This window comes from Argentina silus, assembly GCF_951799395.1.
Source record: "Argentina silus genome assembly, chromosome: 12".
NCBI classification, from domain to species: domain Eukaryota; kingdom Metazoa; phylum Chordata; class Actinopteri; order Argentiniformes; family Argentinidae; genus Argentina; species Argentina silus.
The window spans coordinates 11,275,781-11,288,604 of NC_139666.1; the positions used below are offsets into that span (position 1 = coordinate 11,275,781).

Below are 12,824 nucleotides of genomic sequence, written 5' to 3' on the forward strand. Positions count from 1 at the left end.
CACAATATGCACCTTGTATGAGGTGGTGGCATGTTCACAAATTTCACACATGGTGGAAAGCTATGCAATGATGTGTTAATTGAATTCTACTCCATGCAGTATTTATGATACAAACAATTGATACAATAAATCCATAACAAAAATGTTATTTTTGTCAGTCTATTTGGTCTTACATCAGCATAGAAATCATCCACATGAGAACAAGAGGTTGTCAAGACCGCCAAAGCAATGTTTCAAATCAATAATTCTCTTTTGGTCCTCAACGTGCTCCGTAGCACGCAGAAGAATCTGCTCTCCAACGTGATTTAGCGGAGTGTAAAAAGTCGGCTTGGAGGCACGTAACATCTCTGAAAGCATTGAATATCTCACAGTAAGTAAAGCTATCTAAACGGGTCTGTGTTTGATCTCGTTGTACAATTTAGCGAAAATGACCCTGATTTTCTAGGGATTTAGAGGCCCTTTAAAAACCAAGGCAGGAAGGTTGCTAAAGCAAGTCATGGTACTCGCTATCTCGCTAGCCTAGCTAGCATAAACTAAAGTATTTTAAGTGGACATACAAGCAAGATAACTACCTACAATCATAGAAATATTGCAGCAAATTAAAGGTTGTTAAATAATCGTGTCATGTGCATTTTGTGGCAATGCTAACATATAGCTTACTAATGAACGAAAATATGTATTGGGACTGGCGAGCTAGACCTATCAACATGAAAACGTGGGTAGCTAATGTATGTAAGCTAACGACGTAAGCAAACGTTTTCCCACACCGCATGTGGTGGTGTCTGGAGAAATTGGTTAGTGTGTTAGCTTCATTACACCGGTAACTACTGCCTCCCGTCAACCCTGCGTGTAATTCACTGCCTTGCAGGCACAGCATTTTAAGATACTATAGCGGTAATATCTGTGCTTGCATGTGTTTTGGAATAAGCTTAAGTGAATTGCATGATTATGCAAATGTAATGAGTCATCATGGCTAGTTTGATAGTGAATTTAGCTTGATGTGATTTCCAAATTATTGCATTTCTTATTTTTGACCCTTTCAATTATGATTACTTTCACAGACAAATCATGGCAGAGAACAAGGAAATGTCTCCAACCGAGATGAAGGTGGTTAAACAGATAGAGGTAACATTAATTTCAAGTCACTTAAGATCAGTCAACTGAGCTAGACAAATAAATCAATGTGTTGAATGTCAGCCCTGAGTCATAACTTTATACATTTTTGTTTGAAGTACTACTTTGGTGATCACAACCTTCCCAGAGACAAGTTTCTCAAAGAACAGTTGCAGCTTGATGATGGCTGGGTGACCGTGGAAACCATGCTGAAATTTAACAGGTTCATTCAATTTACTTTTTACAGTGTGTTCTTATTTATTGGGTTAGAGGATCTTTGTCTTATGATGACTGTTGGATAGATGATTCACTTACTTAAACAAATGTATTTGCCGTAAGTCGCTTTTGATAAAGAAATGCCAGAAATGTAAATGTAAAAAAGGATTGACCACTTTTAAGATACATTCTTACTGGCGACTGACACTTTTTCTCCTTATTTTCAGACTGAGATTGCTGACCACAGATTCCAACGTAATCATTGAATCTTTGCAAAAGTCCAAGACTGGCCTTTTGGAAATCAGTGAGGATAAGACAAAAATCAGGAGAGCTTCAGCCAAGCCCTTGCCAGAAGTGAATGATGCGTACAAAGATGCTCTCAAACACAAATCTGTGTACATTGTAAGTTGAGTATTTGAGATGATCTTAATTTAGAAATTACAGCTTTGCCCTGTGCTGTGTCTGAAATCCAGTTTCTATGATCTTCCAGAAAGGTTTCCCTCTCGAAACAACTCTTGATGAAATTCAGGAGTGGCTGAATGTGACCGGAACCATAGAAAACATTCAAATGAGAAGAAACTTGCAGAAGCAGTTCAAGGTAATTTAAAGGCAAGTTTACAGTGAGTAAAATGTTTAGTAGTGATCTTGTAGTATGGTCACGTAATAAGACACTTTGCATCCTACTTTCAGGGCTCAGTGTTCCTGGTTTTTGACAATGAAGAATCATCAAAGCAGTTCCTTGCACGCACAGATACAAAATCTTTCAAAGACAATGAGATGATCATACTTTCGAGGTAAGTTGACATGGTACCACCATTAACAAGCCTCTTTGATGATCTGTAATTTCTGTTGTAACAAGGAATAAATTCTCTGCTTTTGTGTTTCCAGAGAGGACTACCATGCAAAGAAGGCAGAGGAGAGGAAACTGATGAAAGCAGAATCAAAGGCTAAAGCTAAACAGTAAGCACAAATTTCACAGGCCTAATCACATTTTAATATGTCAAGTATGTTAAGTAATATTTTATGGTCATGTAAACTTTAAAAAATAAAAAATAAACATTTTTATTACAGTGATAAGGATGAAAAGCAAAAACAAGCAGAGGAAGAGGAAATGGTAAGATCACAAATGTCACATTGATGTTTATTGAACAGCTGTGAATAGTTTTTGACACTGAAAATCTTTAAGAAACACATCATTAATGGTTGTCTGTAATTTTTCATCGTAGAAATCTCTGGATGAGCAGACTGGATGCTTGCTGAAATTCTCAGGCAATCTCGACAATGTTTCAAGAGAGGACTTCCACGAAGTGTTCTCAGGTCATGGTCAGATCAAATGGATTGATTTTACCAGGGGTGCCAAAGAGGTACGAATTACACTTAATACAAGATTATATTATTTTTTATTTACAAAATCAGATAATTGATTTTTATTTAATTTAAATTGTTTTATTTTAAAGGGTACCATTCTCTTCAGAGGGAGTGCCAAGGAGGCTTTTGATAAGGCCAAGGAAGCAAATGAAGGGAACTTGCAAATCAAAAGCAAAGATGTTGAATGGGAGGTGATGGAGGGAGATGTGGAGAGGGAAACTCTGAAAAAGATAATTGAAGACCAACAGGAATCCCTCAATAAACGTCGAGGCAGAGGTACCTGTAACACTAGCAAACAGTGACCTACAGTGTCATCTCTTTTGCACCGATTGAGCATTTTCTAATCTCTCTTTACAGGTGGAAGAGGAGGCGGCAGAGGAAGGGGAAGAGGAGGCAGAAGGGATAGAGGTGGACGTGATGGCAAATCACATTATCAAGGCAGAAAGACCAAATTTGATAGTGACGATGAGGATGATGGTAAGAAGATTGACATTAGCAGTATCATGAGGTTTCTGGCATGGCATGTCTGTAAATAATCAATGAGAAAAGTCACAACTATCCCATCTGATCCTTTCCTTCTTACTTCCATTTCTCCATTAGCACCTCCTAGCCCAAAGAAGAGAGCGCTGGAGGGAGCAGGCGCCGATGGACCTGCTTCAAAAGTTGTCAAAACTCAAAATGGTTCTTAGATAGGCCCATGTCATTGAAAAACTTTATTTGGAAAAAAAAGAGAAAACATTGAAAATGCAGAGACAACTTTATTCCATTCCATTGGAGGCTTCATGTTGTGGAGAACCGTAGAAAGTCCACCTTGATGTCAACCTAGAAAACAAGTTAGAATGTAAGACTGGAGACAGTTTTCAGCCCTTATCAGTAATGTTGTGCATCATACATTGTGTGTACCTCTCAATTTCTACCCTGAACATACTTTTTTTTTATTGGATCGTCTTATTTAACATGAATTTCATTATGTTGTGCTGACTGCGTCTAATAATAATTTCATTTCTACATGGGCATGCTAAGCCTGTTAGTCGCCTTCATACAAAGACGTGCATGTCAATAGTTAATCGGAGTGCCATTTTCTTTCTTCTAAATTCTTTCAATTATGCGTGTAAGTAAGGTTCAGTCCGAAAGCACAGAAAAAGCTCAGTTCGCTTTTGTGAATAGTCAATAAAAGTTTGGTTTTAAAAGTAATTGTCTTCAATTAAGCTTCTTTTTGGTTGCCTGTAAAGTGTTGGGGGATAATAAGCACATATACAAATAGGTTAACCTTGTGTCTCTTACCGATTTCTTTTTGTGGAACTTGTAAGATGCTGGCAAGTCATATCTTAGTTCTGTGATGGAAGGAAAACAAGAGGTGAGTCTCAACTCTCTCAATCATGTCCTCTTTCCTTGCCTCCTCAAAACGCTTTGGAACAGCAGGTCATAGGGGAGGAACCTGACCATGATGTCATCAAATGAGTTTTGAGGATGGGTTAGGGTGAGATTTATTACTCAATAGGCAATACAATGTGATAATTATTTGGTTACCTGCTAATACTTCCATTTTCACTCCCCAGTCAATTGCTTTCTTCTGTATGTGCTGCAATTAGACAGTTTTATTGTATTTAATGGACAAACACAACAGCTAATTAATCAGTCAAACTATTCCTCTGAGAACTTACTTCTCGTGTTGATGTTTTGTGAAGTGAATATACTGCTGTCTTTGCCATTGTTAAAGCTGTCCTCAGAAACTGCATGTCCATGCCTTGGGTTTGAAGAAAGAAGTCAAGATTTGTATCACAAACAGTTGATTTTTTGGGGGGAAAAATATTTAATTTAATATGAGCGTAAAACCACCTTGGTTGCGTTTTGTGCCGAACGGAGGATTCATTATCACGGTGTCAAACTTTTTGGCAAGTGCATGAGCTCCCAGGGAACATATGTCACACTGGATCAGGTCTATGTTGGTAAGTTCAAATTCCTCTGTGTTCCCTCGGAATACGTCCAAAGCATCTTCATCAATGTCGAACCCAACACACAAACTGTATGAACATTGTAAAGAAGAACAGAATAACACTTCCGATGTTAACAGCTGGTTCCTTCTAAATTCTTTCAATTATGTGTGTAAGTAAGGTTCAGTCCATAAGCACAGAAAAAGCTCAGTTCGCTTTTGTGAATAGTCAATATTACCCTGCTTCGAGCACTGCTGCCCCAATGCTGAGAACTCCGCATCCACATCCCAGATCAGCAACCAACTTGCCCTCAATGTCACCAAAAGTGTTATGGATTGTATAAAGCATACAGGCTGAAAAGAGAAGTGGATCATCTGTTGATCTATCCAGACATGCCAGGTCTGAAACAGGGCTCTATACACCAGGAAACTGAATTTGAGATCAAATGATGATGTACGAGGCAGAATTACAGCTTTCATTTGACTAGATATATGTAGTCCCTCCATTTGAGGAAGTAAGTATTTGGACAACTTAATAAATGTTAATATTTCATCCCATGTCTACAGCATGCAATAACTGCATTATGCCTGCTATATCTTTGGATGCATTTGCAGTGTGTTTTGCAGATGTTTTTTGTGAGAAAGCCGAGAAGATGTTTCTGAACACTCCTGATTCCATTCTGATGCTGCAATGATTATCAAAAATCATGATATCATAGTGTAGGGGAAAAGCATAGTTTGTTTGAGCCTCTGCAACTTTCTCACTTATCATTATTCATTTTTAATTAATTTTCATGGCAGCATCAGATTGAATTCATAAATGTTAAAAAACATCTCTGCTTTGCTCCTAATGATTTACCATTCACTCACCACAGGATTGATGCAGAAACCGCATGCAATGGGACCAAATATTCCTAAAATAGGGGGTCTACATACATAAAGTGCATTAATTTCTAAATGGTAAAATATATATGTATGAAAATACCCTTGAATGTAAACTGACATTTTGTACCCCAGTTTGCTAGTATAGAGCCACACATTTAAATGTAAGGTTAACTGTCCTAACACATGATATGGAGGGGTACGGAGCAGGTGACTGTATGGACTACCCATGTGGAGTCGGACTATACCTGCAATATGAGGGCTCGTTGGATATTGTTCAAGAAGGATCTTTGGTTCTTCAAAACCATCCACTTGCTGAAGGCAACTCTCTAACTCTTTGAGCTTCATGTTGATTAATTTTCCACCTTACTGATATGCAAGAAAAAGTATTGTAGCGAACGGTCGTTACAGTATTGTCAGCTGTCGAAACGCAACCAAACACTGAAAAGAGACTCGCAATAGCTTGGAGTTGTAGAACCAGAGTCACTATTGGTTTTCTACCTCATGCTGACCAAGAGTAGACCACAACGGATAAAGCAGAGACCATCTTCAAAAAATGATGTAGTGTAGGGGGATAATTTACAGGGTGACACTTCCGCGTCTGGGGTCTCAATGAAAACAATCCGAAGTAGAACCGACATCAAGAATTCAAGTACCGATAATAGTAGCCTCAAAATCAAGCTTCGTTTACAAACATATTACATCATATTTAATACTATTAAATGTGTTTACCTAAAGAATATTGTGTTGTCTGAAGAGCAGGAGTTTTTTTTTTTTTTTTTTTAGCATTTTAGATCATCAGATATGGGCTTGATGGAATTTATATATATATTTTTTTTTAAATGAAACTTGTATAAATACTTGCTTTGATCTTTATAAAGATGAGAGGTTTTATGAGGTGTCAGATTATGATGGGTTGTCTATAAATAGAATGTATGGTGCACAAAATTGCATGGTCATGTCTCTGCTGATAAGCAGCAATGTCTCAAAGGCTTGCAGTTGGTTACGAATGCAGTGGCAGTCTAGTAGAAACTACTGAGCATGTTCTATTATTTTGCCAAAAGTGTGTTAGCACTGGCAAAACCAAAGTTGGGAAAACCTATGTGCGATCAATATGGGAATATTGAAAAGTATCGCGAGAGAACCCGAGAACATAGCAACAAGACAACAAAAATAAATTTCTGGACAACAAGCCAGAGTGCATGATGGCGGCGTTGCTGCTACGCCGGGACAAGAAATCTACTGCCACCCATTTGAAGGCAGACCTTAATCGAACTGACAACAGCTCTGGAGTCCGACAACTTCAGGAACTGCTTGATAGTGTTTTTAATCCTGAAAAACCAGCGGCTGATACCGAGGCTCTTGACTGGTGTAAATGTCTAATAGCTGGAGGAGAAGGTTTCGAAGAGTTCTGCAAAACGGTCCGGTCCTATGACAACGCTACTCTGTGTGGCTTGGTTTGGACAGCCAATTTTGTGGCATACCGTTGTCGGACCTGTGGCATATCCCCTTGCATGTCACTCTGCGCAGAGTGTTTTAACAATGGGGATCACACGGGCCATGATTTCAATATGTTCAGGAGCCAGGCTGGTGGGGCCTGTGACTGTGGAGACAGTAATGTCATGCGAGAAAGTGGGTAAGTCGTGTCCACCAGCTAGCTAGCTAAACAAGCCGTCAAGCGCTAGCTAACAAGCTAACGTCAGCTGATTAGCTAGCTGGCAAGTGACATCCACAGTAACAAGGCCTCATGTCAAACTAGCTACAAGAAATTCACGCCCCAGTGATTGGAATAGCATCTTTGGGCTGTTGTCGTTAGCAAACACTGTGTCTCTCCGCCCACCCAGTACGTTAGCTACACCACAGTCACTAGCTAGGTAGCTACTAGCTAACGTTAGTGAACTGAGCTTACAGGCTAGACAAGTGTTGTTGTTGGTGCTGAGCTGCTCTACTCTCTCGCTGTGATGCTGAGTGAGTGTCAAAGTGTAGTTAATTTTTAAACCAGGTCCCCATTTTTACTTACATTTTAACACATGACATGTCCAGTCTATTGTCACTGAATATTTAATTGCGCTTTATAATCGTTACTGCACTTTGCAGTTCTTGCAGCTCTTACAAAAGCTGATGTGCTTTAGTTTATTATGGGGCACGTTAGCTAGATAGTAACTTCTCGAGCACACACCCCTCCCTTTCATCCCCAGCAATCTCAAGTGCACAGGTTTGAACAATAGCACTGAACAATACAGCTGTTTTCTGTTGTGGGGTAGGATGCAAGGCTAAGCTACTCAATTCCCATAAGTGAAAGGTTATTGTTAGGTTAGTAATCGAACGCTAGGGTTGATAATACTCCTACAAGATTACCTTTCCCCCCTGCAAGATAATGGTATTTAACCTCGCTCAACCCCAGCTCCTTACCGTTATTTGATGACCTTGCTAAACAACTTTCTCTTGTTATGCAGCAATACAGTAAATGATTATGAGATGCATGGTCATTTTGCACTAGCAAAGCCAGTCAATGTGTAGGCCTAGCCTGTGTACATGTTTAGGATAGTGAGTAGGCCAGATTGGTGTCAAATTGGTTTCACTTTTCATAATATAAGTTCTTTAATTTGCTAAAAGTCTAAAGAGATGGCGATCTGTGCTGTTTTTGTTGCAGGTTCTGCAGACCGCATCGATTAAGAACAGGGGAGAATGTCCCTTCAGTCCCTCGAGACTTATTACTCATGTCAGAGATGGTTCTTCCTCGATTTATTATCTTTATCATACAATACCTAAGGGATGGATACACTGAACCAGGTGAGGAATGAGTGACAAAGCAGCTGACATTACAAAATACCCTTAAAGCATCCTCCGTTTACCATGTTATTAAACAATGCAACTGTGTCTATTCTAACAGCTGATGTCAGAACATAAAATTGCGTACTGTAGATATGTCACTTATACAACTTTTTGAGTCACTGGGCTTGTTTTGATGAGAGCCCACTTGACATTTTACATGTCTCATCCTGCTCTCACAGACACATCAACTGACAGGGACCTACAGAAGGTCTTACAACAGCTGGAGCCCCAGATCTCCTTCTTAGAAGAACTTACGAAGATGGGTGGGGCAATGAGGACAGTGCTGACAAAGATCTTAACCAACCAGCAAACATACAAGGACTTGAGCATGGGTAAATATTTACATATCTGGCCTGTCATTGTTTTAATGTACAGTAATGGTATCCTTTGGAGGGAAACAAACTGTAAAAAAGGATGAAATTATAGTAATGGATTAGCAGAAATCTTTTTATTGTAGCCTTATTACTGTAAAGTTGAGTGTATAAGGTATTATCACTTTGATCTAACAAATATTAGTTTTTGCTCTTATATGCTTTTCTTATGAAGCTATTTGTCTATCTAATGTGTGTCTATCTATGTGCTTTTTGATAATTGTTCTTGTCTGGAAATAACTAATTGACACACATTCCCTGTAGGTCAAGAGGATAATGTATATGCAAAAAAGAACTATGAGAAGTACCTGTCAGCACTGAAGAACTCAGGCCTGGTGTCTGTGGAGGAAAAGGCCCAGGTGGGGGCTGCAGACGCCTCTCCTGGGGCTGAGGCAGGGGCAGGAAGTCTGGGCTTACTAGGTAAGACCTCACCCCCTCTTTAGGGGTTGGAATTGTGTGTTGAACCAGGATGGTAAATAAAGTCAATTAGACTTTAGCTAAAAGAAAAAAGCAATAATGAGCTAATGGCTGTCATCTATCCCTGCTCTATTTTTCTTAGGTGCTACTGCACCAATCAGCCCTGATGAGTCCAATAAAGAGGTATGTGAATGTGAAAGTGTGTTCGATATTGCTTGTCTCATTTATTAGTTATTGTCAACATTTCTTATTTTAAATAAATAAAAATCATGTCAGTGTCAAACCGAATATTGTGATGTATAGCTCTGACAGCCTTCCTGAACATATTTTACAGTAATATCAGGGAGTGGTATGTTTCAAATGTTACATATTTCAAATTATATTTCAATTTCAATGGGTTATATTTCACTCCCTTTTTCATTAAGGAGGATCAAGATGGTGGGCAATCGGTTGGACAGAGAAAGAGGGTGAAACTTAGTAGCACTACCAAAGGTAATTCACTAAATTCTATGATTGTTGCATGAATAATTCACTTGTATTCAATGTGAGTCGTTGTCAGGAGGTGCCAATCTCCGTCATGTGTTCCTCTCTCCTCAGATCCATCCATCATGGACTCTCTGAAACACAAATCTTTTTTGGAGGAATTACTGTTTTGGACAATAAAGTATGAGTTTCCACAGAAAATGGTAACTTTTTTACTGAACATGCTGCCAGATCAAGACTACAAGGTATGTCTCTCAGATTGTAAGAAGTCTACTTGTAAGAAGTCCCCGTATGTGGGGACTCCTTTGTTGTTCATATGTTCAAACACATGATTAAATTTGGCACAAAGCTCAAAGAATAAATGTCTTGAATCGTGATAGTAGTCTTGAGATTGTGTATTTCACAAATTAGACAATTTGTTTTATTGATTGCTTGACTTTAGTGTTCCCTGCAGCTTCAAAAATCTATAGAGCAGGCCTAGTTGTTACAGCAGCAGCTGATGACCTGAAGGACCTGCTTGTCTATTATCCTTTCTCCTTTTATAGATCACCTTCACGAAAACATTTGTTCAACATTATGCATTCATTATGAAAACATTGATGAAAAGCCATGAGTCAGATACCATGTCCAACCGCATCGTCCATATCAGTGTCCAGCTGTTCAGCAATGAGGAGCTAGCACGTCACGTCACCGAGGAGTGTCAACTACTGGACATCATGGTCACTGTCCTCCTCTACATGATGGAGAGTTGCCTTATCAAAAGTGAACTTCAAGGTGAGCTATGTTTGAATCATGGTGCCGATGGGTTTCTTTTTGTTCATTCACAGCAAGCATCGTTTCATTGACTTCACAAACTGCATTGACCTCAAATGTGCATTCATTAAGTGGAAGATTTCTTTTGGTTTGAAATGGAAGTACTAGTATCGGTATCTATTTCAAACATTTTAAGAATGTACTGTACTCTTCTACTGGCCACCACACCTTTTAAACATGGTTCCTCCTTTAGCAACCTATCTCTATACAAAGCTGTTGGATGATTGACAGTAACTATGTACACCTTCAAATGGGTGTGAGGTGTGTAAATAATGGGGTGGGTGAGTGTCTATCAGTAAGGCCCCAGTAGTTCTTGTTTTGAATTGTAGTGGTTGGTATTTCAGCAGCAGTGTTGACCTTAATCTTTACAACCAGGGTCTAGGTATTTTTCTCGTCTTGTATGTGGAATGTCTCATTGTCTCTCCCTCTGTTCGCCTGCTTTTCAGATGAAGAGAACAGTCGCCACGTGGTGGTGAACTGTGGCGAGGCTCTGCTGAAGAACAACACTTACTGGCCTTTAGTTAGCGATTTTATTAATATCCTCTCACACCAAAGTGTAGCAAAAAAATTCCTGGAGGACCATTCTTTGCTCATGCTGTGGATGAGCTTCGTGTCCTTCTTTCAAGGTAAATCACAGTAGGAGAATTAAAAAGTAGAATTTACAGTGGTAGCCGAGAATGTGTGATGTTACAGTAGCTGTGACTTCTCTTAGGGGACTCTTCTGTGTTATCTATGTGAGTCATACAGTGAATATGTTCCCTCGTCATCTGTCTTGGTTAATAACTGCTTAGTCATGTGAAACAATGTTATCTATGATTCCCTTGCACTGACGGTATGTCACTGTGTATTCGCTACTGGCTGCAGAAGAGAACCTGACCTGTCGAAATCTTAACCCGGGCAGTATGTTGGGAAATAAACACAAACAACTTTTGCTCCAACAAAAACCTATTGCATCATTGTTAAAGATAGACCAAATAAATATACAGCTGTTTTTTGTTTTGTTAATAGAATTAACTTATTTTAATCTTAGTCCAGCTAAACCAATGCTATGGTACCCCAAGAGCAATTATTTTAATTGTTCCTGGCCTGAGAAAATAAATGTAGGGCATTTGCCTCCTTGTCACTGTATTAGAATTGTAGGTAGCGTTGAACTCTTACCACGTACTCTTGCCACCGCAACCCTAAAAATAACTCTTGGTCTCAAACTGTGGACTCAGTAAGAGTATCCTCTTACTGAGGCAAGGTGTACTGTAGACTGTCACTGTCATTGTGCATGTGCAGACTGCTCTTGCCTTACTTAGAAGGGATTCCCCTGGTTTGACAGATTAAGTTGGCTTCCAACAAACATGTCTGCCAGGTTCACAAGCCTTTGTTTATCTTTGTGACACTAACTCCGCTTGTTCAAAATGACACTTCAGTGCCTGAGGTAACAATGTGTGCGATGACTAACTCTGAACTCTAACTCTGAACTCTAACTCTGACTCTTGTCTGGTCCTTTTTTTAGGTATGAACTTGAATAAGCGTGAGATGAACGAGCATGTGGAGTTTGAGTCCCAGACTTACTATGCAGCGTTTGCAGCAGAGTTGGAGGCCTGTGCTCAACCTATGTGGGGTCTCCTGACACACTGCAAAGTCAAAGCAAGTCCACTCTCCTTTCCTCTCACACATGCTTTTGTTCAGGAGATACATTTTCTGAGATTTTCAAATATATTTTCCTGATTTTTTTTGAGAAACAAATACACAGAAACCTAGTATAGAATTGGAATACACTAAACGGACTATTGTTTGTTGTGCAGGAGACACAGGAATATACGAAAACTGTGGTGCGCTACTGCTTGGAGACCCTGCAGATCTGGTTTGATGCTATTGGCTTTGTGGATGAGGTAAATCTGAAAACTATACCCAGCTGTCAGTACACATACTGTATTTATGAATCAGCATTTTACTTTCTTTGTTTGTAACTGGGCACATTTCTATCTAGCCTGCTCCAAATCAAGTGACGTTTCATCTGCCCCTGCATCGGTACTACGCCATGTTTCTAAGCAAGGTAACTTACTACTACCATTGTATTTATAGTTAATTACCCATCATCCAATACTCCATATATGGAATATTGTAGGTGGTTTTAGAACCATTTGGCATTGAGTTGACATGCTCTGTCTGTCTTCCAGGCAGTGAAATGTCAGGGGTTGGACCTGGACAGTCTCCTCCCAGACCAGGAGATGCTCATGAAGATCATGGTCCATCCTCTCCAGATTCAGGTACCAGGAGCTCTGTCAATGACACAGAAAAAGAGAGCGAATCTGTGCTTTTCTTCTGTTTTATGGACCAAAATATTTAAATTAGGAGCTGTTTGCAAGGAGACCAATCAGAATACATCCTATCAATTGTAT

At 39.4% G+C, this 12,824-nt stretch overlaps 3 protein-coding genes across 4 annotated transcripts in view; 2 read left to right on the plus strand and 1 right to left on the minus strand.

Annotated features, from left to right (window-relative positions):
* Positions 1 to 294: 294 nt before the first annotated feature.
* Positions 295 to 3,891, plus strand: ssb (small RNA binding exonuclease protection factor La). The gene is made up of 12 exons (XM_083681816.1): positions 295 to 370; positions 1,062 to 1,125; positions 1,233 to 1,336; positions 1,557 to 1,731; positions 1,820 to 1,927; positions 2,020 to 2,123; positions 2,218 to 2,289; positions 2,401 to 2,443; positions 2,556 to 2,693; positions 2,787 to 2,973; positions 3,055 to 3,174; positions 3,298 to 3,891. Exons 2-12 carry the CDS (start codon positions 1,069 to 1,071, stop codon positions 3,384 to 3,386), a joined length of 1,197 nt encoding a protein of 398 aa, XP_083537942.1. The 5' UTR covers positions 295 to 370; positions 1,062 to 1,068; the 3' UTR covers positions 3,387 to 3,891.
* mettl5 (methyltransferase 5, N6-adenosine) lies at positions 3,379 to 6,047 on the minus strand. The gene is made up of 7 exons (XM_083681824.1): positions 5,761 to 6,047; positions 4,870 to 4,984; positions 4,537 to 4,721; positions 4,362 to 4,444; positions 4,228 to 4,279; positions 3,982 to 4,031; positions 3,379 to 3,519 (listed from the first exon to the last, which is right to left on the minus strand). The coding sequence occupies exons 1-7, from the start codon at positions 5,858 to 5,860 to the stop codon at positions 3,478 to 3,480; spliced, it is 627 nt and encodes a 208-aa protein (XP_083537950.1). The 5' UTR covers positions 5,861 to 6,047; the 3' UTR covers positions 3,379 to 3,477.
* Positions 6,048 to 6,714: 667 nt separating this feature from the next.
* ubr3 (ubiquitin protein ligase E3 component n-recognin 3) overlaps positions 6,715 to 12,824 on the plus strand; it is a gene marked incomplete at its 5' end in the record, with an annotated part of 35,106 nt that continues 28,996 nt past the window's right edge. For both annotated transcript variants that reach the window (XM_083681801.1, XM_083681802.1), the window contains 13 exons: positions 6,715 to 7,148; positions 8,166 to 8,305; positions 8,527 to 8,679; positions 8,983 to 9,138; positions 9,278 to 9,318; positions 9,561 to 9,627; positions 9,733 to 9,863; positions 10,164 to 10,392; positions 10,878 to 11,057; positions 11,936 to 12,069; positions 12,228 to 12,314; positions 12,413 to 12,478; positions 12,603 to 12,692. In XM_083681801.1, coding sequence (XP_083537927.1) covers positions 6,715 to 7,148; positions 8,166 to 8,305; positions 8,527 to 8,679; positions 8,983 to 9,138; positions 9,278 to 9,318; positions 9,561 to 9,627; positions 9,733 to 9,863; positions 10,164 to 10,392; positions 10,878 to 11,057; positions 11,936 to 12,069; positions 12,228 to 12,314; positions 12,413 to 12,478; positions 12,603 to 12,692 — 1,908 coding nt within the window. The remainder of the gene's footprint in view (positions 7,149 to 8,165; positions 8,306 to 8,526; positions 8,680 to 8,982; positions 9,139 to 9,277; positions 9,319 to 9,560; positions 9,628 to 9,732; positions 9,864 to 10,163; positions 10,393 to 10,877; positions 11,058 to 11,935; positions 12,070 to 12,227; positions 12,315 to 12,412; positions 12,479 to 12,602; positions 12,693 to 12,824) is intronic.

Coding starts and splice junctions, on each gene's coding strand:
- ssb (XM_083681816.1), top strand. CDS start 1,069: ATGGCAGAGAACAAGGAAATGTCTCCAACCGAGATGAAGGTGGTTAAA. Junction 1,337..1,556: donor ACCATGCTGAAATTTAACAG/GTTCATTCAATT, acceptor CCTTATTTTCAG/ACTGAGATTGCTGACCACAG. Junction 1,732..1,819: donor AACACAAATCTGTGTACATT/GTAAGTTGAGTA, acceptor ATGATCTTCCAG/AAAGGTTTCCCTCTCGAAAC.
- mettl5 (XM_083681824.1), bottom strand. CDS start 5,860: ATGAAGCTCAAAGAGTTAGAGAGTTGCCTTCAGCAAGTGGATGGTTTT. Junction 4,445..4,536: donor CGGCACAAAACGCAACCAAG/GTGGTTTTACGC, acceptor TTCAAACCCAAG/GCATGGACATGCAGTTTCTG. Junction 4,032..4,227: donor GAAAATGGAAGTATTAGCAG/GTAACCAAATAA, acceptor CTTCCATCACAG/AACTAAGATATGACTTGCCA.